Source organism: Antennarius striatus, chromosome 9 (assembly GCF_040054535.1).
Source record: "Antennarius striatus isolate MH-2024 chromosome 9, ASM4005453v1, whole genome shotgun sequence".
NCBI lineage: Eukaryota > Metazoa > Chordata > Actinopteri > Lophiiformes > Antennariidae > Antennarius > Antennarius striatus.
Window position 1 is genome coordinate 17,495,740 of NC_090784.1, and position 24,083 is coordinate 17,519,822.

Sequence of the window (24,083 nt, forward strand, 5' to 3'; positions counted from 1 at the left end):
ACACAAAAAAAAAAATGTGATAATGAATAGATAAAAAACATCAGATGCACCAATAACAGCAGAAAATGACCGTTCTACACAGACAAACATCAACACTTTTTTTTTTTTTTTGCTCTGTCTAGATCCAGAATTCGCTGCTAACACTCCAAGGGCGGGGCTCCCTGTAGCCAAGGATGACAGTAGTAACACAGCTATTCTGATTGGCTGTCTGGTGGGCATTATCCTACTGCTATTGGCTGTGATCGCTGTCATCCTGTGGAGACAGTACTGGAAAAAGTTGCTGGGCAAGGTGAGTCCAGCCTGACGTCACATCTCATGTTTGATGTTCACTAAATTCCTGAGCGCTGTAGGTTGTTTGGCTGTAAAGGGAACTTTGCCTGTAGGTTTCTTAGGTTTGCGTTTAGTGGTTTTCAGATTTGGTTTTCTCTTTGGAACTTCTATCTCAGAGATTTACCCCCTCTTACCACCTCACTACAATTAAAGTGAATTAGTTTTTGTTTGTGGTACTTAGAAAAACTCTATATCGCCCCAAGTCCTCCAGCCCATCCATGTATCTTACTGTCCACAGTTTTATTACTACAACGTTCTGCAGAATAAATAACCCCAAGTGAGAAAATGTTTTCTCATGCGATTGGGCTGAAATGTCCCTTTTAACCAAGTTAAAATGATTGATGGGGGAGTGAGATAACTGCCAGTCTTTTGGCAGTGAATCAGTGTCTCTCCATCTGGATGTGTTCAGGGAATCCTTTCACATTTACTTCTAATTGTTCAAAGATTAGAGGCTGTTTCCACAGTTTGATCACCATCTGCTCCAGGGATACAAACAATACACTCGCATTCAGCTGCCGCTTTATTAGACACAGCTGGGTAACACGTTTTCAGGATAATACAGTAGTCCAGCAGTAAATTCAAACTTCATGAAGGCTCTCGATAGAAATGGGTTAGCAGGCTGTCCATCGAACCATCCATCCATCAGAGAAGCGATCTTAGCAGGGCACTCTAGACATCCCTCTTCCAGCTACATTTCCATTCCTCACCCGAGGCGCCCCCCTGACCGGATGAGATATGCGATCCCTCCGGCGAGTCCTGATTCCACCTCATGGTCTGCTTTCAGTCACGTTGTTAGGACATTTCCCACACCAACTGAACCTTTTAACCAAACCACCATGAAAGGATGATTTATAACAGGATAGTTGTGTTAGACTCCCTGAACTGCAGCTAGCTCTAAGTAATAAACTAGCATGTGTGTCTTCTTCATGTGTGTCTTCTGCCCTCCCAGGCCCAGGGGAGTCTGTCCAGCGACGAACTGCGGGTTCACCTGTCGGTTCCCTCAGACAACGTGGTCATCAACAACACACACAGCTACTCCAGCCGTTACCAACGCATCCACACCTTCCCTGACGACCGTGACCACGAGAGAGAAGGAGAGGGAGAGTATCAAGAGCCCAGCGCTCTGTTACGACCGCGTGACCACAGAGACAGCACAGGTAAGTTATGAACATACACATTTAGAGATAAGATTCATTAATTCTGGTTTAACTTAGCTGGCAATCCGATAGAGTTTCAAATTTAGCTTGAATGTTTAGTTTGACATGCAGTCAGACCGGTTGGATAGTAGAACTGTAGTCCACACAAGGTTGGATTGGAGTCAGTGAAACATATGAAACAACATCATTTTTCATCTGCACACAATTTACATCATTGCAAACATGTAGTCGTACATACTGCTTTGTTTTGCATGCCTGTGTTCGTGTTTCTCAACTTCTGTTGATCATTCCAACGAGCACAAACCCCCTCCGCAAAGGAGAAACAGCAGGCGAAAAAAAATCTTGCGTGCTTATCGAGAAAACACTGGCATTATGACCTATTTCAGCACAAGCAAACGCAATCAAATAAAACCAAATACCCCGTGAGGAAGAGTGGCTCCAAGATGATGCACAGCAGAGGGGCACAAAAGCGCTATTGTTCTGAGAAAAGGGAAGAAAAAGGAATGAGGGGAGGAGGAAGAAAGGAATAAAAAGAGTAAAGGCATTCCTTCACTTACATTACACCCCAGGAGGTCTGCATGCTGTTTTTAGTCAGTGCCTGTGTGAGTTTGAAATAACATGAGTAACAGAAACATTATTCCACCCATTGTTGCTCCTAATGTTTGGATGTGCCGTTAACTTTGCCTGTACTTGTTCTGCTCATCCTGTTCCGTGTTGCATCAGTGCGACTCTGTCTTCCCTCTTATTGTAAAGGAAATGCTAATGAGTTGTGCTAATGGTTGTTCTTTTATTTTGTTGTGTGTGCACTTTGTGTGACGTGCCGCTACTTTTGTACCATCTGTCTGACTCGTATCGTGGTTCCTGCGTGTACCCCGCCTCGTCCTCTTTGTGTGTGTATTTGTGGCTCTGTGTGTGTGTGTGTATGCTCATTTGTATGTGCCGTCCCAGCCTTGCTGTTAAACAACCCAGCATATCACCTGCTCCTGTCAGATCACAGAAAAGGCTCCAGACACGTAGCCGTCCCCCGTCCCGCTAAGGCTCAGGAAAAGAGCCTCAATGTGCCCCAGGGTAAGAGACCTCAGGCTGAACCGACGCAGGCAGGAGGGGGCTTTACCTAAATACCAGTCTGTGCAGAGTTGGGGCATTAGAAGGGCCCTCAGAGTATAGATGTAGTCTATTTTGCATGTGGTACTAACATAAGTAGAAACTCATCCACTCACCACTAAATGTAACACGTTCACTGTGTGTAAAGGGATAGTTTGGTGTTTAGGGAATTGTATGTGTCTTAAAATCCATCCAAAGATTGACTTATGGATACCAGCAATATCTGCTGGTCTAAACTAAAATATCTCCTATGAGGTGGATTGAGGTAACGTTCAGCTCAGATGATGTGTCCTGACTTCTAGCGCCACCATGAGGCTGATATTTGGGATTTTGATTGAAATGTCCAAATTGTTCCCTTGAGATTGGAGATCAAATTAAAGACTTACACGTCCATGTCCACGTTAGAATGAGCTCCAAGCACTTTGTAAATCTTTTTTTTTCCACCATCTTTATTGTCTGGTATTTTATAGAAACACCATAAACCTCAACCGTTACAGACTACACATGTTTTTCATATACATGACCTTTGGCAGTGTGCAAACTGAAGTGGATTAAAAAGCTTTGATTTACTGACAATTCATTATTTAAAGGCCACCCTCCCTACATTTTATGACTTATATGTGCTGACAGAACCTAATAAACAGCTAATTGTGTAAAATATTAAGTTGTTGTAACTTTTAATGAATGGTTATCTTCAGAGCTGCTAGATTCTTGTCAGTGATTACAGCTGGAGACAGATGGAGTCTGTTATTTTGTAGAAATCATTTGATTTATTCATTTTCATACATTTCAAAACCCTAATGTACCGTTTAGCAGAATTAATCAGGAAGGTCTTTTAGTCGTCTAAAACATGAATTAAAAACTCTGACAGTCAGTGATTAATGACCACTCTCAGGAAAAGCATACACAGGCAATTTCAAACCATTGCCAAATTTTCGATTTTCGTTTTCACCATTTTATGAGGTTTTATTTAATCATTTCTTATTGTGTTCAGTTATTAGTCTTACACATCACTTTGACACTTATTCATCGTCCTGTAATTTATTGCTCTATTTTTGTTCTCTCTTTCACTTTCATTTTTAGACCCAAGTCTATTTAGGAAAAAAATTTTTTTTTGACTCATCATTGAATATTCTCCTAAATCCAGACTATCCCTTCATTCCAGTTTGTCTGTAAAAGTCATTCACTCACAGAATGCCTCAAAGCAAAGCAGCTTTTTAATCGCTAGTCTACTCCTAGTAATCTTTTTGTTTCGTCCACTCTGTCTATGTTCTCTTCCTCCTCCTCCTCCTCCTCCAGCCTGTGGTTTGGACATGGACATGGAGAAGGGTTTCCCCCAGGCCCAGGAGGAGCCTCCCCCCTACCCTGGTTCCCCTCCCTACCCCTCATTGTCTCCCCCAGTGTCTCCCCCGATGCCTCCAAGTGTTCCTCACTATGCAGAAGCTGATATAGTCAGTCTGCAGGGCGTCAGCGGTAACAACACCTACGCCGTGCCGGCGTTGGCCTCCTCAAGCCCCGGGGCTGACGCCGCGCCGCTGCCGGAACTGCCGCGCCAGTGTCTCATCTTTAAGGAGAAACTGGGAGAGGGACAGTTTGGAGAGGTGAGAAAAGACCCGGGAAAGGTGTGTGGGTGTGGGTGTGTGATTGTTTTTTAATATCTATTTCTTCCCTGAAAGGTTCACTTGTGTGAAATCGAGAACCCACAGGACCTTCCCAACTTGGAGTTCCCCTTCAACGTGAGAAAAGGTCGCCCTCTTTTGGTAGCGGTGAAAATCCTGCGGCCTGACGCGTCGAAGAACGCCAGGTTTGTAAAGTTGGCCTCACTGTGGTTTTCCACAGCTTAATGCTTTAAATGTCTTCTGCTTCTGGTGCTGAGTACGGGTCATGGCAGAGGTGTTTGTTGAATTTTTAGTTGGTGATGTTTGACTTGCAGAAAGCACCATGTGGATCCCAAAACATAGCCACACCCCAAAAACAGAATAAATCAGTTTATTGTGTCTTTATGACTGATGTGGTTGTGATCAATTACTTGATATTGCTTAAGTGTTAAACCAAAGAGTGGCAAATGCACCAAACACCAACACATCAAATGTTTTGCCACATTTTTTGCCTGCATGCTTTACTTGAACTCTACTCCTTTCCTGCTGAGGGTGTAAAATCAGCTTGTTGGGCATCTTGGAATAGAAGTCTGCAGGTATAAATGGGAAATTGGTGAGTGACCAAGCAGCACAAACATATTGACCAGCGAAACAAATCAATGAAGTAGAAAGGTGAATAGCCTGGGGGGGCTGGTTTGTAAGGGAATCAGCAGTCCTCTCACTTCATTGTTGACTTCAAATATGTTGTTTGATGAAGTTGTGATAAAGGGCTGCACAACTGGATGTCATTCATGCTGTTGAGGACACACAACACCAAGGAGAAAAAGTTTTTGCTGCTCCATGTAAAAGGAAATAAAGAAGTTTTCAACAAGAAAAAACCAGATCCTAATAAAGTAACATAATTATGACACTTTGGTCTGTTTGACAAGTTCATTAAGACACAGGTGGTGATTGAGGTGGTAAAGGGGGATTTGATTTGTTACAGGATGTTTTATGCATGTGGAGACATGCATAAAACACTGCATGTATCTGGAAGAATTGCCTGAATTTTTCATAGAGAAATATTATAGTAGTGTCTACTTTTGCTGCTATTATGCAGCTCTGCATTAATATTTTAAGTGACCAATTTTTGAGCCTAAAATCCGAATCTTCCTTCTCATCCTGATAGGAATGACTTCCTGAAAGAAGTTAAGATCTTGTCTCGTCTGAAGGATCCCAACATCATCCGTCTGCTGGGGGTGTGCGTGAGCAGCGACCCCCTCTGTATGGTCACTGAGTACATGGAATGTGGAGACTTGAACCAATATCTGTCACACAGAGTGCTTCTGGACAAGACAGGTCCCTCACACAACTCCCCGACCATCAGGTAAACCCACACATATAAACGAACAGTAGTCGTAGATGAGTTTGTTGTTCCTCCATTTGACGTGGATGTTTTCTCCCAGTTACCCCGCCCTCATCTCCATGGCCAGTCAGATTGCGTCAGGAATGAAGTTCCTCTCCTCTCTCAACTTTGTGCACCGGGATCTTGCCACTCGTAACTGCCTGGTGGGGGGTGAGAGGGGTGAGGATGGGGAGGATTGCGGTGGCGAGCGTCACATCAAGATCGCCGATTTTGGCATGAGCAGGAACCTTTACGCTGGAGATTACTATAGGATCCAGGGCAGAGCTGTGCTGCCAATACGATGGATGGCTTGGGAGTGTATCCTCATGGTGAGAACCTGGTTTTTTTTTTTGCACCAACATGAATTTGTTTGCTCTAAACTATGTTAGTGTCTTTATGTTAGTGTCTTTATTTCCAGCTGGAACTTTAAGATTCATTGAGACATGGAAAACCAGGTGAAGAGCAGTTTAGCTTCTTCATTCATTTGAGGCTTTTTCTTGGCACTCGGGTGACGGAAATCATATTACGTTCATTTTTATTCACCTTCGACATATCACTCATCCTGTTACATAGCATTACTCTGAAGTGCTGAAACAATAACCAGGATAGGGGATCCAAAATGAACTCCTGCCAAGCGACATATGAACACACTTTTGGTTTGGCTGAAACAGAAACTGGCATCAATGGCCAGGTGGCTGGAAAATAAGTTGGAATCACGGCACTCAGGGTATATTTGTATGGCTGTTAGTGAAATTGCTTGTGAGGTAATGCTCCCCCACACACTTTAATGTACCAGTTGTCATAGTTAATAACATCAAATGAATAAAACATTTTATTTCTCTTGGGTGACAGTGACTACACACATCCATGTAACTGCAACTCTGAGAGCAGGGATTGGGGTTTGTCACGGCAGGCCGGGCCCCATCTTCTGTTAGTTGTGTGCAGTTCTTTATGAAAAGGAATCCAAAATAAGTAGCTATTGTTTTTCTCAATATGAACTTGTTCCACTGCTCTGAAAATGCAGCGGTTGGAACAACCCGTCTCCCAACTCCCCTCCTGCTCGGACTTCTAAGATTGTCTGGGACATAGAAGCAGCAGATGAATCAGGACTGCTCATTGATTCAAGCTGCCCAAACACACTGTCTATAGACACCTGGAAGGTCTTTAATGTAGCAGGATACAGCATGTGAGTGGGATGTGAATCGATCCCATTAACCTTTATGCACTGCAAGAAATGTGAAGTCACGTATTCCCTTTCGAGAAGAGGAACGTTGCTGCCATCTGTTTTTGTGACAGGATTGACCCCGACGCCTACGACCATGGAGGAGATGGCAGTCACACTAAAAAGGGTTCTGCTGTGGTGTTTTTTTGTTTTTTGCTGAGGTTTACTCGAGCTCTCAAGTTGTGGAACTCTCTATAACATGCATCATAAATATAAGTAGAAGAAGTTGATTCTTTTCCCCTGGAATTAAACATGCTGTGCACTCAGCAGGGTCAAGAAAGCCCCTTGGACAAATTGTTCTGTGCAGAATTTTGAGATGGGGTCATGGCAGAGGCAGCCTGCAGCAAATAAGCATCATTGTTATACTTTTGGTTAAAAAAACATGATTATAGTGCAAATTAATTCAACAAAATTACAATGCCCAGGAAGTGTAGCTGAAATACAACCTTTGTATTACAGTAATTTACCAATAAAATTGTATAACTGTGAAGAGTTACAACTAAAATCAGAGATTATTTTCCATGAAAGAAATCCATCTCAACTGAATAATCAGAATCATAAATGAATTGATATAAACTTGATATTCCTGATCAACTCTTTGCCATCCAATGTAAATTACTCTGATAGTTATTTAGACAGGGGTCGTGATGTTGCGGATTAAGAGGTATTAATTCGTTGTTTGCAGGGTAAATTCACTACAGCCAGCGATGTGTGGGCGTTTGGGGTGACTCTATGGGAAATGCTGAGTGTTTGTCAGGAGCAGCCGTACTCCAACCTGACAGATGAACAGGTCATCGACAACGCTGGGGAGTTCTTCAGAGACCAGGGCAGACAGGTAAGTTATGCAAAAAAACCCTTAGTCGTGTGTTCATTTTATGATCTACAGATCTCTGATTCATTACCAGATTATTTGAAGTTTGTGATGTCAGACTGTCAAATCTGTGTTCCACACCTCTTCTTCATCAGATTTAATAATACAGTACAACAGACATTGTTCCAGAGTCACGTACCCTAAATCCTGTGAGTGTGATGCAGTGCCATCTAGTGGTTTTGCTGTGCATTTCAAACAGCTCAGCTTCCACAGTCTAACCATCCTGTTTGGGGGGGCTGTTAAATCCTGAACGGCTACTGTAGAAACGGATCAATGCAACATGGTGAACTCCATGGAAGAAGCCCTTGTGGAACCAAAAGCACAGGTAGTCTCAGTTTCATGTTTGAAATTAATACATGAAACTGAGACCATTTATGCCCCGAAATTCATCTAAATCCTATACAACGGACCATTAAAACCAGTTTAAGATGCACATTGACTTTCAAATCATGAAACTTCCATTGATTAAATGGAAAATATAGAGTTGAAAAACCAAAAGCAGTGAAAATCAGATATGATAGAATAATGGAATCTGTTTTGATGAACTCAGCAGGCTTAATCCCTCCCAAAACAAAAGTCTCACTAAATCAAACGATGCCACCTCTTCATCTCCCTTGCAGGTGTATCTGAGCAGACCGGCCGTGTGTCCACAGGGCCTCTACGAGCTCATGTTGAGCTGCTGGAACAGAGACTGCAAGCTGCGGCCATCCTTTTCCAACATCCACTCTTTTCTCACCGAGGACGCCATGAACATGGTGTAGAGAGAGAATAAACACGAGGAGGGATGCAACCTGTGTCAAAACGGGAAACGTCGTGTGCGTTCATGCTTCCATGCTGCAGCAGGAAGTTGTTGTGGAGGCGTTGCACACAAGCAGCTGATGGGAAAGAAGGGTGGATCGCTTGCTTTTTATATGTGCTCTTTTTGGGTGGATGGGGCTGAGACACCGCTGGTTCGGTTTCTTTCCACATCAGACCCCAAACCCAAAGGCTGATTTAGCTGAAACAACAATCCAAGCTACATTTTACAATGGTTGGTGGTGGGTGCGGTCTGCATAGGAACTTTTCTCTCTTCTGAAATTAATTTAAAGGAGGGTTGCTTTAAGTAAGGAGTAAGTGATGGAGAGTTGTGTCACGAGAAGCTACTAAATGACAGGATATACTGCAATGCATGACCAGACAAAGCTAGGAAATGTACCATTCTTGAGTTTGATCAATTATGTTTCTTAAGCTTCTCTAGCGCTATATGCATAGGAACAGGTGATGGTGCACACACACACACACACACACACACTGTGCACATGAACGCCAATCACTCAGCCACGATGCTGCACAGGAGGGATTGTCTTACAGCTCACACTTCACACGTTAATCAGTGGGATTACTCCAAACGTCAGCCCCTTTTTTCCCATTTTAGACAAAAAAAAATGGTAATCCACTTACTGGGAAGTTTGTAACTTTCAGACGTGAGTCATCGGTTAAATGGATTTCGGTTAAATGGATTTGGATTTAATTTAGTCTAATTTTATACTGTTTATATTTTTATTTTGTAGTATATGTACTGTTAATGCTACATGTGTCTGTTAGTGTAGTGTATGTCTTGTGGTATGTCCTGTTTTGTTTGGTTTTGTTTGGTTTTTTCCTGGTGTTTGGCTGAGCAGTGGATATGTGCAATTTCCTCCGGGATTATTAAAGTATCTCTCTCTCTCTCTCTCTCTCTCTCTCTCTCTCTCTCTATCCTTCTATCCTTCCTTCTATGCCCCATAAAACCATTAATGCCCCACATCCACAGCTATTAGTCAACGTTATTGTGGACTACTGTGACATGAATGACAAAACAAAGGGCGTCCCCAGCCCACACTGAACCAAATGGACTTCTCAAACCAGAGAAAAATGGACGCTGAGGTGGGGAACAGCCTTCTGCTGTGGAGGAAACTAGAACGTGTGAAACGGGACGTCTTCAGAAGCACCTGCTCAGGTGTTTTAACAACTTTTTATTTTTGTACCTGGCTGTGATCCAGACGCAAAACATAAATGTAAAATTCCACTATCAGCTGCACTTTAAAATCCTGTATGCTTCTATCTGGCCATGACGGACGTCTTTTGAGCGGCCTGATATGATTCCTGTCCATGTGGATTCAGATGTGTTTTACTTGCAGTGATTTCTGATATTTGCCGAGGGAGATCTAAATTCAAGACAATCTGTCTTTTTTTTTTCACATCTTCTTCCACAAGGCACTACCAAACTGTTAGATGTCAAATATTATTTAAAAATGTGATGTTGGCATTGGGTGATCTCTTTTAGATGTCTGATAGCGGTTTGTCGAGACAGCCATGACATTTATTGAACACATCAATATGAACCTCTGAATTAAACAATGTTAACACCTTAAGCTGACTTGGGTAGAATCAATGCATCTACCTTACTGATTGTATAGCACTGTAAATTTGTCATGGCTTGATTAGGATGATCAAGTAATAATTGTTTACTGTGCCGTTTTGTCTTTTTTTTGATACACTGTAGTTCAGCCAAACCCATATTTTTTATATATACTGTATGTACTTAGAAACTTCATGGTGTCCGATGTCATCCTTTTGTTTCTTTGAAGTTGAGCATAATACTTTGTACATATTTAAGGACAGAATCATAATTGCCTTTACTAATACTGTACATGGAAAACTCTTTGTTCCACTTGGGGTCTTCTGTATCTCTGTAGGAAGCTTGCTACCATTGTAATTCATTGTCTATTTTTGTAGATGTTATAATAAAGTTAACCTTTTCAAATAAATCTGATGCTCTTTTTGAGCTGAAACCACCAAATAACTTGAGCACTGGTTGACATAAAGATTGATTTTTGGTTTGATTACTATTTACTGTGTCAAAATATGCCCAGGAGTTCATCACCTCTCAGAGCCAAGGCTGACATTTTCAATTTTCTGGTTGATTTGTCCAAATGCATTCAGTTTGATGATAAAAATTGTTAATCACAAGTTTATAAGGTAAAATAAACATCCACTCTTGGCATTTGAAGACATTTTAAATTCCTAGGCCGTTTCTTGAAAATACACAGCAACAGGTTTTGGTGTTGAAACCATATTTTATTGTCTATAGAACATTTCACTACAGATATATTTTTAAATAACTGACATGTATACATCTTCCACACTATGTAAAAATGGCTCACTGGTAACTGTAAGAAAAGACCTGAACAAGCATACATTTAAAGAACAAAAAAGATTAGTCAGGAGAACGTACAAAAGAAGTAGACAGAGATTTTGGTTTCGATCTACAACCATCGTTACTAACAGCCAATGGCTTGTGATCACTTGCATATGAAATATTACCTGCCAGAAGTATAGTAGGCGAAAGAAGGCAACTTCACTGTTGAGGCACTTGGCAATAACAAAATACATGAGGATTGGCAGCTTCATAAAGATTCAGAAAAAGATAACAGCCCCAAATAAGAGGTTCTAAAATGTCATAAAAAACTTTCTGTAACTAAGAACAACGTTCAGCCAGAATCTGTAATACTCAGAACTGATTGAAAATCAGTTCACCAAAAAAAGTATCACAAATCAAACTACATCCTGTGAGTCAACTTAAACTGTGCAGGAGGTAAAAAGCAGTTAGTCCATTGGTATGTTGGATAAAATAATTCTTCAAGCTGTAGAAAGGCCTCAAAACTGCAGCAAAGTCTCGAGTCAAAATCTTCCTCCATAAAATGCTTTCATTACTTTTAAGGAAACCTCTTTAACTTGTTCCCATCAACCACTTCCTTCAACTTGTCTCTGAAACAGAAAATCCTACAACTTGCAGCACAACTGATACGAATTTGAGTCCAGTAACATTTCTTTATATAACAAACATGTCAACCTTCACAGAACACCCTCAGGTCTCTTTCGCATTTCAAAATACAGCCTTTGGCAAGATGTCAGAGGCTGTAAGTTTATGTCTTACAGATGAAGTTTAATTAGTTTACCAATTCCTCGCATCTTTTAATATAAATCTGTCGGTGTGGTATTGTTATGAATGCCCTGACTTTGTCTCATTTTAATAGAAGTACAACAAAGACCAAATTAAACACAAAACTAGATAGTGTTAGCGGTACGGAACTACAATAATGGTAGTAATGCGCCCACAGCCACAAAACTATTAGACTCTGCTCTTTGAAAAAAGCATTCACCCATGAGCATATTCTACATTAAAACTGAGAAATCTAGGATCTGTTTACTAATTTCAGGAAAATTAGGCTAATTATAGTAAAATTAATAAAGTACTCAACATTTGCATACAGACAAGGAGTAATGATCGCAAAGACAGGTCCTATGTCTTGGACTGTCACTAGCTCATAACGGGCCCCAGCTTTTATCACCAAGCTGAATAAAAAAGAACTAGTTAGCATTAATAAATGCATGTCTTATACCTGCTTTCGTTTTTAATCACTGCAAACAGAGCAGCTCACACAGAGGAAATTAAAATCTGCAGGATCCCCAGAGAGGAAGACACAACATCCCCTCCTGTTTATATAAAGGAGGAAGAAACAAAAGAAACACACAATCGAACCAAGTGCATGCAAAGACATTCAGATTATGATGTTGCAGAGTAGTTACAGTGATAATAGCTACAGGGAGGGTTGACACCATTACTCGTACTCCTCTTCTTAGTGCACAGCAGATGTGTTTCCCGTAGCCTGGGAAGGGAATAAGTAAAATAAAAGATTACTAAACACACCCATTTCATCCATTGTCTATGTGTGTGTCACATAACTGTGCTCCTATTTACCTGGGAGATGCTGACACCGGTGAGATTCTGCACAGTGGCAGGCAGCCTGGTCATGATGTCCAGCACCTCACCGGCAAGTTTGGATGCTCCCACCTCTGAGCCTCCGCTGGACACCATGGTGATCTTCTTGGCTGCCGACAGCGGCTTGCTGATCTCCTCTGCCATCTGCAGGGTGAGAAACAGGGTTACACAGTGTTTCACCATGCAGTACCATCTAATCTACGCATTCATGCACCAGTCAGACTGACCAGTGGCAGCTTCTCCAGCAGCATGTCCACCATGGCTCCTTCTTTGTACTGCTTGAAGGCCTCGGCTTTCTTGGTCATCTGCTCTGCCTCAGCGCGACCCTTAGCCTCTGTGGCAAAAGCCTCAGCCTCGCCCTTCATCTGCACACACACACACATGTACTGTATTTCATGGAAGCAACTCAAAAAGGACATGAGATCCTGAGGAAGTATTCTAAGAAAAACAAAGGAGATATGATAGGACTCACCCTGATGGACTCGGCCTCAGCCTCTGCCTCCATGACAAGCTGCAGGCTGCCAGGAAGGAAAGAGAATTGTCATTATTAATCTGTCTAAATACTTTTGTGTCAGGTTTTGTCCTATTTCCTGCTGTTCTGGTTTATTTTTGTGTTAAACAGATGAACTCTTCAGCCAGCACTCACCGCTGAGCCTCAGCCAGCCTCTCCATTCGGTATTTTTCTGCTTCTGCAGGCTTCTTAACTTTGGCCTCCAGCTCCTTCTCCTTGCGGATGATTTCCTGCTCCTGCAGTGTGATCTGCTGCGTCCGCTCCACCACCTGAATCTGCATCTTCTCTTCCTCAATGCGCTGCTTGGTCTTGGCCACCTGATGTGGAAGACAGGAGAAATTTTAAAAATGAAACAATTATTAAAAAATTAATCAATTTTTAAATTTGATAAATGTAATTTGAGCCATTCAGGGAAAATATGAAAAGAAAACTGCACCTGGAGCTGATAAGCCATCTCTGACTCTGCCTTCTTGGTGTTGACCTCAACATCATAGGCTGCTTTTTTCAGCTCATAGTCTCTCTGGGCCTTTGCCATCTCAATCTCATTCTTATACTGAGCAGAAACCTTCTCCTGCATTGCATGGGCCTCCTGTACAGAGAATGCAGCAGGACAGAAACAGATATGAGTAGATATTACTTTGTTTAAGACAGATCACTCTCATTTTGAGTTGAAGAAAAATGAATTAAGATTAAACAAAAGATCTTATTTTACCCTGATGACAGCATCTCGTTTGTACTGAGCTTCGCCAATCCTGGCGTCCTTTTGCACTTGAGCAGTTCTGGCTTTACCCAAGGAGTGAAGGTAGTCCTAGGCAAGGAACAGAGGATATGCATTAACAAAAAAAATAAGACACAACATGGTCTGGTAACCACTGAAGCACTTAGACCATAATTATTGCACAGAGTGGTTGAGAGTCTGTTAAATCAGATACAGCAAGTCAATGTCCATCACCTAAGTGCATTACTGCAAATCATATGAGACTGAAAGCTTTACTATATAAAGACACAAACTCATAGTGACTCGTCAGAATCCTGCTGCTTCAGTAAATATAGCTGACTGCAGTATTTTGACCACCAGATTTTTGCCACAGAACTGGTAGAACATGAGCCTGACAGACATGGAATACCTGATCGTCGTGAACATCTTTGAGCGTGTAGCTGACAACACCGATCCCCATGTTGACCAGATCAGAGGAGGCCACCTTGAAGACTTGCTCAGAGAACTTCTTACGGTCCTGGTAGATCTCCTGCACATTAAGAAGATATTTCATCATTATTATTACTTAAGTGTGCATGAGCATTATGTTCTTAATGAATCATAACAATACAGCCTCTTATCAATCTGTTATGAGTGTAAACTGTCAAGCAAAATCATTTCACCCCATCAGCGCACTAACCTCCACAGTCAGATGGGCAATGATGGCTCTCTGGTGTCCCTCCAGTGTCTCCAGGGCAATCTGGGCAATCTCGGCCTCAGACTTTCCCATAAACATTTGGCAGGCTGTGGCCAGCATCTCCTTGTTCTGGCCCTGGATCTTCACCTGGAAAAACACAGGAGGATAGAATGGTGAAGAAGTCAGCCTCAGGTTTAATTATTATTATTATTAAGAAATCAAAAATTTCTTAATAATAATAAAGCACAACACAATCAGATATTGTATTTTGTTTTTTCTTTGCACTTTACAACTTTTATTTTCCTTATCAATCCCGCTGAACCACCAAACTTCTCCTCCTGCATTAACCAACGGGAAAGAACCTTATATCTGAAATCCATATTCCTGCTGTGGTTTCACAAATATCATTGATTTATATATTTCAAAAATAATCTCACTGTGCTTACTTCGACCCTCAGCCCTAAAATGAATGATATTTACTTTTCTTTCTCATATAATACCGGTAAATAACTTTCCTTCGGGGATTAATAAAAATGATTTAACCTTAATCTTTAATCTTAATACAAATTTTGGTGAATCAATTCATTAAGTGGGTATTAAAACTGGTATGTCAGTTTCCCCTTTCTCAAAGCATACCTGTGCAATGCCCGTGACAGAGATGGGGACACCATGACGGGTGTAGACTTTGTCACTTTTTACGTTTAGAGTCAGAGTGTTCAGCGTGATTCTGAGAAGACATGAAAAAGGAGGAGTACATGTTGAGGTAATAAAACAAGTACAAATGAAAGAGAGACACAGGAAATTTTGTCAATTACCAGCCACAGAGATCACTTCTCTATGCAGCCAGAAACAGAAATATAAATGACATTAATAAAACACATCTGCCATATAAGACTTAGCATTAACAGTTGTCTCCCTTTTATAAAAACTATTACATAAAATAAAGTAATCAGTTTGAGCTACAAAAAAAAAACAGGAGGAAAAAGACAATATATGCACCTCTGGATTTGTTGAATGCATGGTAAGACAAAAATGCGTCCTCCAGCAATCATTACAGGAGGAGAACGACCGAAGCCTGGGTGGAAAGAAAGGAAAAGAAAACACACAATATAAACATCACACTATGACTCAGTAATGAACGGTTACTTGCACAAGGGTCAAGCATAATTTAACATGCAATCCAGTATAACATTATCAGTACAATCAATTCATGGCAGCTGGAGTCAACCCCCGTAACTAAAAGCTGGAAAATTCCAATGTTACTTTCAAATGTTGCGCAATCCCATTGAATCACAAGACCTGTGGTAATGTGAAATCACTCACATCACATGACACTGGATTACTGATTCATTATTGGCTCCTTTGTTTACAAGATGTTAATGACATACAAACAATTTAGGGCTCTCCAGAAGATTTGTCACATTATCCTGGAGGCTGGGGGAGTTTCATCGGCCTTCAGGGTGCATAATGGTTTCCAGATTATCATATCAGATACAATGATGAGCAATCCAAAGATGTTTAAATCAATCCACTGGAAAGTTTCTTGAAGACGTTTCACCTCCCATCCAAGAGGTTTCTTTTGGATGGGAGGTGAAACGGCTTCGAGAAACTTTCTTTAAGTCGAGTGGATTGATTTGAACAGCTCTGGATAACCATAACCTGGATAATTGAGAATCTACACAGACACCGATGAGAAATCTTACCTGACACGACCATGGCTTCATTGGGTCCACAGGTGTAAAACATCTTGAATTCTGAGTTGGGAGAAAAAAATGAATACCATGTCGAAATACGACCATTAATAAGCACAGAAAAGGACATCATCCCATCGTCATTAACGCGCATTTTACTTGTGTAGTAATAGAATTACTAGTCAACATAGTGTACACTTTGTGTAAAAACTGAAAGCTGTACATCATAATATATGTTTATTTCCTCCCTGTATAAAATACGCACCACCGAAATACAATAAACATTTATATGTTTATCATTTTAACCATAATATCTGCAATGAATAGGCTTAGGAGTTATTATTATTTCGGTGTTATGTGTAACATAGGACCGTCGAAATACCAACCGGAGCCATTACGTTTACGCATTTACAAATCTGAACGCTCCACCCTCTACGGACAACCCGAAATGCCCTCCCGTCGGTAGGTTTACTAATAGTGTCGTCCCTTGTGTCGTCAAACATTAAAGCGTCTTTAAACGCACCTCTTAACTCACATTTAATACGAAACAACAATGAATAACGGGACACACGTATGGCTAGCTAGCTTGACTTACAACAGTAGTTATAACGCGTCAAGGCAGCAAAATCGGGCCTGGGTTGTAACATGACTATGTCCATGAAAAACAGGCCAGCATTTATATAAAAGTTTTGAGCTGCTACTAAACCATATATTATTATTAAACTCGGCTTACCGATACCACGTTAATAACTAGCAATCCTTTTCGGAGTAAACCGAGGACAGGTTGGTCTCAGGAACGGAGGGCCGTTTCTCGTCAGATGGAATGATAAAAATGTCCGTTTGTCGGAAGTGCTCATTGACCACGCCCATCAACACGGAGGTCATCTTTCGCCGCCTAGTGGTCGACATTGATAACTGCACCTGCACTATTTTCTTTCTTTCTTGCTTGCTTTCTCGCGTGTGATTCGACTAAATAATTTAGTGCTAATTAGCAATGGTTGGGAACCCTATTATATTCAACTACAACTATTTTCTACTATGAGTTGTGTTTTCAACAATATCAATAAAAACTCCACATACCAAGCTTTGAAAATGTAGGAATTATAAAGGTAGATGTTAGTTTTTTGTATGTGGGTTACATTAAACATGATCTTGAATTATATGATGTTACATTTTTAAATGTCAGTGCTTGTCTTGAAAAAAAACTAACATTATTTGACTAAATTATTCTACACAATAGCTTAAAAATGGAATCCTCCAGTAGCAGTTATTCACGCAGTGTATCAGACAGCTTTTATCACAGTTGGAGAATGTTATCGTATATGCAGTATATACAGTATAAGCAGTATATACAATATATGCAGTATATACATGCATGCATGCATGCATATCAATTTTAATACTAAATACATAAGTCATAAATACAGAGTCAAAATACAGGTAATCAAAAGAGCAGATAAGGAGTGGGCTAACAGGCAGAATCTAGGAAACACGCAACATGGTAATCACATGAAACAGGAATGCTATAGAGCAGACCAAGTCACAGCCTAGCAGGTAAGAAATGGCTGACAGACAATACCTGTAAGTACTGGGGTTTGATTGCCTGACGAGCAGCATGTGTCTGAGCAACACAGATGACAAGAATGAGATGGCATGCAGGGTTTAGAGAAGACTCTTGAAAAAACATTCATTCATTCATTCATTTTCTACACCGGCTTCATCCGCTGTCGCAGGTCGCGAGGTGCTGGAGTTTATCCCAGCTGACTGGGGGTGTGAGGCAGGGAACACTCCAGGCGTGATGCCAGTGCACCGCGGAGCCACATAGTAACAAACAACCACGCACACACACACTCACACCTACGGCCAATTTGAGAATGGCCATTTAAGTGCATGTTTTTGAAGTTGAGAGTAAGCAGGAGAACCCGGAGAGAGCCCACATAGACATGGGGAGAGCATGCAAACTCCGCACAGAGTGGGACTTGAACTGGGAACCGCCTTGCTGTGTGGAGACAACGCTACTAAAATTAAAGACAATAGCTCAGTACACTGGGTCTTGGGCTGGTGGCTGTTTCAAGACCCAAGTGGATCAAAACAGTTTTGAGTGTGAAGTGGCAATGGGAAATGCAAGTTCACCCCCCGAGCACTGCCGAGGTGCCCTTGAGCAAGGTACCGTTCCCTTACAAGTTGCTCATTTGGTGCACCCAGCGAAAGAACTGCCTGCTGCTCTGCCTCTACATGCCCCTTGAATGTGTGTGTGTGTGTGTGTGTGTGTGTGTGTGTGTGTGTGTGTGTGTGTGTGTGTGTGTGTGTGTGTGTGTGTGTTTGTCTGTGTGTTTGTCTGTGTGTTTGTCTGTGTGTTTGTCTGTTTGTTTGTCTGTGTGAGCGATTGCTATACATACGTGTGTGATAATTATTAGAGCGGAAAAATAATAAAGGGTTGATTATCTATTTTTTATGTGCATGTACTGTATGTATAGACAGACAGACAGACAGACAGACACAGACAGACAGACAGACAGACAGACAGACAGACAGACAGACAGACAGACAGACAGACAGACAGACAGACAGACAGACAGACAGACAGACAGACAGACAGACAGACAGACAGACAGATAGATAGATAGATAGATAGATAGATAGATAGATAGATAGATAGATAGATAGATAGATAGATAGATAGATAGATAGATAGATAGATAATGTGCAGCGTCTGGACACCAGCTGGTACAACTCTGGTCAATCTCTGATCTAATTTCCTGTCCCTAATCTGACCAGTGGCCCCTCCTCTTTTGTGCTCTGGTCGCTCTAGCTCAGCCAATCCCCGCTCGTAACAGCTGCTTGTAGCCACGCCTTCGTCCCCGCCCCGCCTCCTCTGGATTCGCTCCAATCTTATAAATCCATTGTCCGGTTCGTTCGCTTCGTTTGCGGGTGACTCCCTGTCTCTGATAAGTAAAGTCTGTGCTCCTATTAGCTAAGTTTTCACATCCACCATGAGGGAAATCGTTCACATCCAGGCCGGTCAGTGCGGTAATCAGATTGGTGCCAAGGTAAGGAAAAACAATAGTTTTAAAATCTATAGATGCTTTTAAAAAATGTGAATTGAACCCCGTGGTTGAAGACCAAGAACATGATAATATTAATTTTATTTTATGAAACCAAACTAATGATTATATTTTCAGACAAGGGACTCCGTTTTGTCTCATTGTTCATAAACTTAAACTGTTCCTTTTATACTTGTTTTATATTTCTGTGTATAAACGCACTATAAAGCTGAAAAATTCAGACGTATGTGATAGAAGCTTTTTGTTCAGGTTTATTTTGTGCTGTTCTGTCTGACTCTTGTGCACTGCGGTAACTGGTGGGTGGGTGTGGAGCGGAGGACCATCAATACTCTCATCGATATAACGGAGCTCTTGTGTCTGGACTGGTCTTGTTCCCACAACACCGGGTGTGTCTGTGTCTCAACAGTACAGATTTAGCCAGCATCAATACTGAAAAGGGGAAAATAATAAAGCATAAAGAATCCCATAGATCCAGTCAGTCTATCCTCTGGAGTCTTTGTCTCACACAGGCAGATATGTCTGGGATCTCAGACAATAGGAATGGGAGGGCTGGTTATTTTATCTCTAATAACAGATGGAGGGGATAGCCAGTATTGATTTGATTCCATTTCTGTAAGTTTCTGATTCAGATGGCCAGAAGGCGATGGAAATGTAGAAAGGGTGTGGCAAGGATAATTAGTGAAGAACTGCTTTTCCAAAACTGATTGTTTTTCATTTTGTGGTTGCATCCACACTCCTTTTTAATAAATGAACACCCCCCCCCATCCTTACTTTTAGAATTTTATAGTCATACATTGTTTTCTAAGCCTTTGATGCAAAATAATAGGCCTCAGCAGTCCACCTTACAAGAACAATAAATCACTCACCCTGTCTTGTTCAAACTACTGCAACATCCTACAGTAAATGTCTTCGTGGCCCATTATTATCCCTACCTTATTATCTTGCTGTTTCACAACCATCGCTTGTTCCGGACAACGTATGTTTAAATGGAATGACACTGGCAACTATCCCGTAGTTTGGAGACTACATCGACTGTGGCCCCCTTATCAGTATAAATCATTATCATTATGCTGCTCTGCTGAATTAAATCCCATTAAATCAGAGACTGTCTTTGTAACCGATGTCGTTCCTCCCCGTACAAAATTAGGGGTAGGGTGGGGGAGGAATGGATGAAACAGCTGATGCACAGTGGGTGAAGTCACTGGGCTAATATGCAAAGATCTTGGAAAAATGCCTATTGGAGATATACAGAACACATATTTAAATAAAAATTCAATTATATATCAGTCAATTGTGTGCTTGCAGTGATTTATTAATTGTAAGTCAACGCAAAAAAATTAACTACAGCATTAACTATTTGAAAGGACTAATGCTGACCTGGAGAGAAAAGAATCTCCATTTGTTTCCCGTCCCTGGGGACTTACTGACTCAGATGTCCAAGAGGATATGATTGACAGTAGAACTGAAAGGCTGCATTGTGGTGAACTGGGTCAGGGTGTCGTTCCTTTCCTACTTGTTGTCCTCATTCTTTCACAAAGATTATTTGCAGTTTTTACTGATAACCATTATCGGCAGTGACATAATAAATGGATAACTCCTCAATGTATTGTTTGTAATAATTTGGCCATTTGTTCTTTTTATAATGGATGAATTTTATATTTAGGGCCTTTTTTGGTCATTTTTACTTAACATGGTCCATTTAAAGATCTCGATCCTTAAATCAAGCTGACCCCTCAATCTCTCAAGTACTGAGCTCTAATACCCAATCTCTAATCTTATCCAGATTAAACCCAATCCTCCTATCGCTGCTGTTTGCAGAAAATCATTCTGACCAAAAAAGAAAAGAACCTCATTTGGAGGATAGCAAAAATGTGCACACTAAAAACTGCCTGCTATGCAACTGTTGAGATTTAAAGTACACACCCTTGGAGGGGAGAACAAGGCGTGAGTGCAGATGAGATCAGTGTCCTCAGTGTAACGTGACAGCCTGCAAATCAAGTTTATTCTTAGTTTCTCCCGTGGGGTGATCTGTAGCCCGTTTGTGCTCCTTCCTTTGCATTCTAAATGAACTGCAATCTGCTGAGTCAACAGTTGATGTCTATGGAAACATTAACCACTGCATACCATGAAATGGGTTCAGTTATGACTTCATCAAAGGGAAAATTTTTCAGTGGAATTCAAAAATGTGAAGCCACTGCTGTTTTCCTCATTCCCAACGTTGTAGACCACATTGGTAATTGATGGATAGATGGATGTGTGCTGTCATATGATAAGTGCCATTTCGTTTCTGCAGTTCTGGGAAGTGATCAGCGATGAGCATGGCATCGATCCCACTGGGACTTACCACGGAGACAGTGACCTGCAGCTGGACAGGATCAGTGTCTACTACAATGAGGCCACAGGTTAGCTGACGTTTTAACCACTGACTTGTACATAAATGAAGGATATGTTGGTATATTCAGCTTTGTTATTGAATTTTGCACATAATGTAAGACATTTTCACATCTCGGTGGTCAAGCATGGTTTTTATTTTATATATCCTGAATAAAATACAAGTGTTGCACAAAAACTGTGGTTGCCAACATAACTGAGTTGTGTTTTTTTCTTCCCCTTCTCCCTCTTTTCTCCTCACCTCATCTATTCTCATTCTTTCTTTTGGAGGAGGTAAATATGTTCCTCGGGCTATTCTGGTGGACCTGGAGCCTGGCACCATGGACTCTGTGAGGTCTGGACCCTTTGGACAGATTTTCAGACCTGACAATTTTGTGTTTGGTGAGTGAAATAAAGTTTTTTCTTCTTACAAAGAATGAGTCGTTTCTTTCATGACCTGGAAGGAAAGACTGGATCGTCTGTATGTCATACGCTTCTTTCCAGGCCAGAGCGGTGCTGGAAACAATTGGGCCAAAGGTCACTACACAGAGGGAGCTGAGCTGGTGGACTCAGTCCTCGATGTGGTTCGCAAAGAGTCCGAGAGCTGTGACTGCCTGCAGGGCTTCCAGCTCACCCACTCACTCGGTGGTGGAACTGGATCTGGTATGGGAACCCTGCTCATCAGTAAGATCCGGGAGGAGTACCCTGACCGCATCATGAACACTTTCAGTGTGGTGCCTTCCCCCAAGGTGACATACCCCTGTAATGGAATACGATTAATTGTAGTCCATTACCTTTCCCCTCTAAGAACGTAAAACTAAAGGAGTGTGTGTATTGTGTCCTCAGGTTTCAGACACAGTGGTTGAGCCTTACAACGCCACCCTGTCAGTCCACCAGCTTGTAGAGAATACAGATGAAACCTACTGCATTGACAACGAGGCGTTGTACGATATCTGCTTCCGCACTCTGAAACTGACAACACCCACCTACGGAGATCTGAACCACCTGGTGTCTGCCACCATGAGTGGGGTCACCACCTGTCTGCGTTTCCCTGGTCAGCTCAACGCCGATCTCCGCAAACTGGCTGTCAACATGGTGCCTTTCCCCCGTTTGCACTTCTTCATGCCTGGTTTCGCCCCTCTGACCAGCAGAGGCAGCCAGCAGTACAGAGCCCTTACAGTCCCCGAGCTCACCCAACAGGTGTTTGATGCCAAAAACATGATGGCTGCATGCGACCCACGTCACGGCCGCTACCTGACTGTCGCTGCCGTATTCCGCGGGCGCATGTCCATGAAGGAAGTCGATGAGCAGATGCTTAACGTCCAGAACAAAAACAGCAGCTACTTCGTCGAATGGATCCCCAACAATGTCAAGACTGCTGTCTGCGACATTCCACCCCGCGGCCTGAAGATGGCGGTCACTTTCATCGGCAACAGCACAGCCATCCAGGAGCTATTTAAGCGCATCTCTGAGCAGTTCACCGCCATGTTCCGTCGTAAGGCCTTCTTGCATTGGTACACCGGTGAAGGTATGGATGAAATGGAGTTCACTGAAGCAGAGAGCAACATGAATGACCTGGTGTCTGAATACCAGCAGTACCAGGATGCCACTGCTGAGGAGGAGGGTGAATTTGAGGAGGAGGGTGAGGATGAAGCTTGAAGATGAAAATGTAGGGGTCAAGACATTGATACAAGAGGATGAGGTAGTCAAAAAAAAAGAAAAAAAGGAAACAAATGTAACCAAGGAAGAAACAGTGTTATTGCTAGAATGAAACTTTAGCTTTGCTTAGCTTAGTCATTCCTTGTGATTCAATGCAAATAAACCTGTCAAATGAAATCTTGTTTGTCTTTCATTAATGCATGCATCATTAGTTTCCATTCAACCTTTAAAATTCCTATCACATTTCATTCTGTGTGAATATAGAGGACTGGATGGGAGAGGGGTTTTCGAGAGATTTAAAAAAATACACTTGTAAATGTCATGTTAACAACTACGGTACTGTGGTTGATCTTCAGTGAATTTATGTGGTTTCCTCCATCCATTAAAAAAGCTGTCAGTCCATTTTGATGTGGCTGGATTAAAAGGTTCTTTCATCAGTGAGTTACAGTATTACATGAACTTGAACCCTTTTTACTTCAGACATTTAAGTTATGTCTACCAGATGCAGTGTAAAGTGTTTTTTATTTCTGTGCTGGAGAACGGTTTCAGAAATTTGCAATTTAAAAGCCAGGCTTTCTTTCAGATGGGCCAACTTTCTTCCCACACAGACCCAGAGATTGTTGGTAATTAGTCGAAATACTAGAAGAGTACACTTGGCATATAGTGGATAGTAAATGTTGGGTGGTTGGATGTGTCAGCTGTATGATAACTGGTAACTGAGGGGAAGGCAATATCAAAATTAGCATTACAAATTGAAAATATCTGCAACAGAATACCGTATACTACTTGAGTTGATTCTAGCAGCTATAATATTCTAATGAAAATGGACACACCTACGCTTGCATACTTACACACCCACAATCAACAATCCCTTCATGGATCACTCCTCATAAAGAAAATAATGGATTTACGCTACCTTTTTACAC

The 24,083-nt window shown here is 41.6% G+C and overlaps 3 protein-coding genes across 6 annotated transcripts in view; 2 read left to right on the plus strand and 1 right to left on the minus strand.

Annotated features, from left to right (window-relative positions):
- The window catches only part of ddr1 (discoidin domain receptor tyrosine kinase 1), a 36,399-nt gene extending 25,898 nt beyond the window's left edge, over positions 1-10,501 (plus strand). For 2 of the 4 annotated variants that reach the window (XM_068323125.1, XM_068323127.1), the window contains 9 exons: positions 123-289; positions 1,280-1,487; positions 2,436-2,555; positions 3,891-4,192; positions 4,268-4,395; positions 5,358-5,555; positions 5,635-5,902; positions 7,481-7,630; positions 8,287-10,501. In XM_068323125.1, coding sequence (XP_068179226.1) covers positions 123-289; positions 1,280-1,487; positions 2,436-2,555; positions 3,891-4,192; positions 4,268-4,395; positions 5,358-5,555; positions 5,635-5,902; positions 7,481-7,630; positions 8,287-8,427 — 1,682 coding nt within the window. In that variant the 3' untranslated portion in view covers positions 8,428-10,501. The remainder of the gene's footprint in view (positions 1-122; positions 290-1,279; positions 1,488-2,435; positions 2,556-3,890; positions 4,193-4,267; positions 4,396-5,357; positions 5,556-5,634; positions 5,903-7,480; positions 7,631-8,286) is intronic. The other 2 variants (XM_068323126.1, XM_068323128.1) reach the window with 2 other exon arrangements.
- Positions 10,502-10,741: 240 nt separating this feature from the next.
- On the minus strand, positions 10,742-16,919 carry flot1b (flotillin 1b). The gene is made up of 13 exons (XM_068324282.1): positions 16,797-16,919; positions 16,076-16,126; positions 15,372-15,447; positions 15,009-15,099; positions 14,376-14,519; positions 14,106-14,225; positions 13,691-13,786; positions 13,415-13,567; positions 13,114-13,295; positions 12,940-12,985; positions 12,695-12,832; positions 12,447-12,611; positions 10,742-12,354 (listed from the first exon to the last, which is right to left on the minus strand). The coding sequence occupies exons 2-13, from the start codon at positions 16,116-16,118 to the stop codon at positions 12,325-12,327; spliced, it is 1,284 nt and encodes a 427-aa protein (XP_068180383.1). The 5' UTR covers positions 16,119-16,126; positions 16,797-16,919; the 3' UTR covers positions 10,742-12,324.
- Positions 16,920-18,955: 2,036 nt separating this feature from the next.
- tubb5 (tubulin, beta 5) lies at positions 18,956-23,334 on the plus strand. Its single transcript, XM_068323200.1, has 5 exons — positions 18,956-19,113; positions 21,422-21,530; positions 21,790-21,900; positions 22,003-22,247; positions 22,345-23,334. The coding sequence occupies exons 1-5, from the start codon at positions 19,057-19,059 to the stop codon at positions 23,155-23,157; spliced, it is 1,335 nt and encodes a 444-aa protein (XP_068179301.1). The 5' UTR covers positions 18,956-19,056; the 3' UTR covers positions 23,158-23,334.
- The last annotated feature ends 749 nt before the right edge of the window (positions 23,335-24,083 follow it).

Bases quoted from the DNA above. Each gene is read 5' to 3' on its own strand.
- flot1b (XM_068324282.1), bottom strand. From the start codon at position 16,118: ATGTTTTACACCTGTGGACCCAATGAAGCCATGGTCGTGTCAG. The intron at 14,520-15,008 runs GTATGCTTTGAG...GTGTTTTTCCAG, and splicing joins CTGTCACGGGCATTGCACAG to GTGAAGATCCAGGGCCAGAA. The intron at 12,612-12,694 runs GTCAGTCTGACT...CTCACCCTGCAG, and splicing joins TGCTGGAGAAGCTGCCACTG to ATGGCAGAGGAGATCAGCAA.
- tubb5 (XM_068323200.1), top strand. From the start codon at position 19,057: ATGAGGGAAATCGTTCACATCCAGGCCGGTCAGTGCGGTAATCAGATT. The intron at 21,901-22,002 runs GTGAGTGAAATA...GCTTCTTTCCAG, and splicing joins ACCTGACAATTTTGTGTTTG to GCCAGAGCGGTGCTGGAAAC. The intron at 22,248-22,344 runs GTGACATACCCC...TTGTGTCCTCAG, and splicing joins GTGTGGTGCCTTCCCCCAAG to GTTTCAGACACAGTGGTTGA.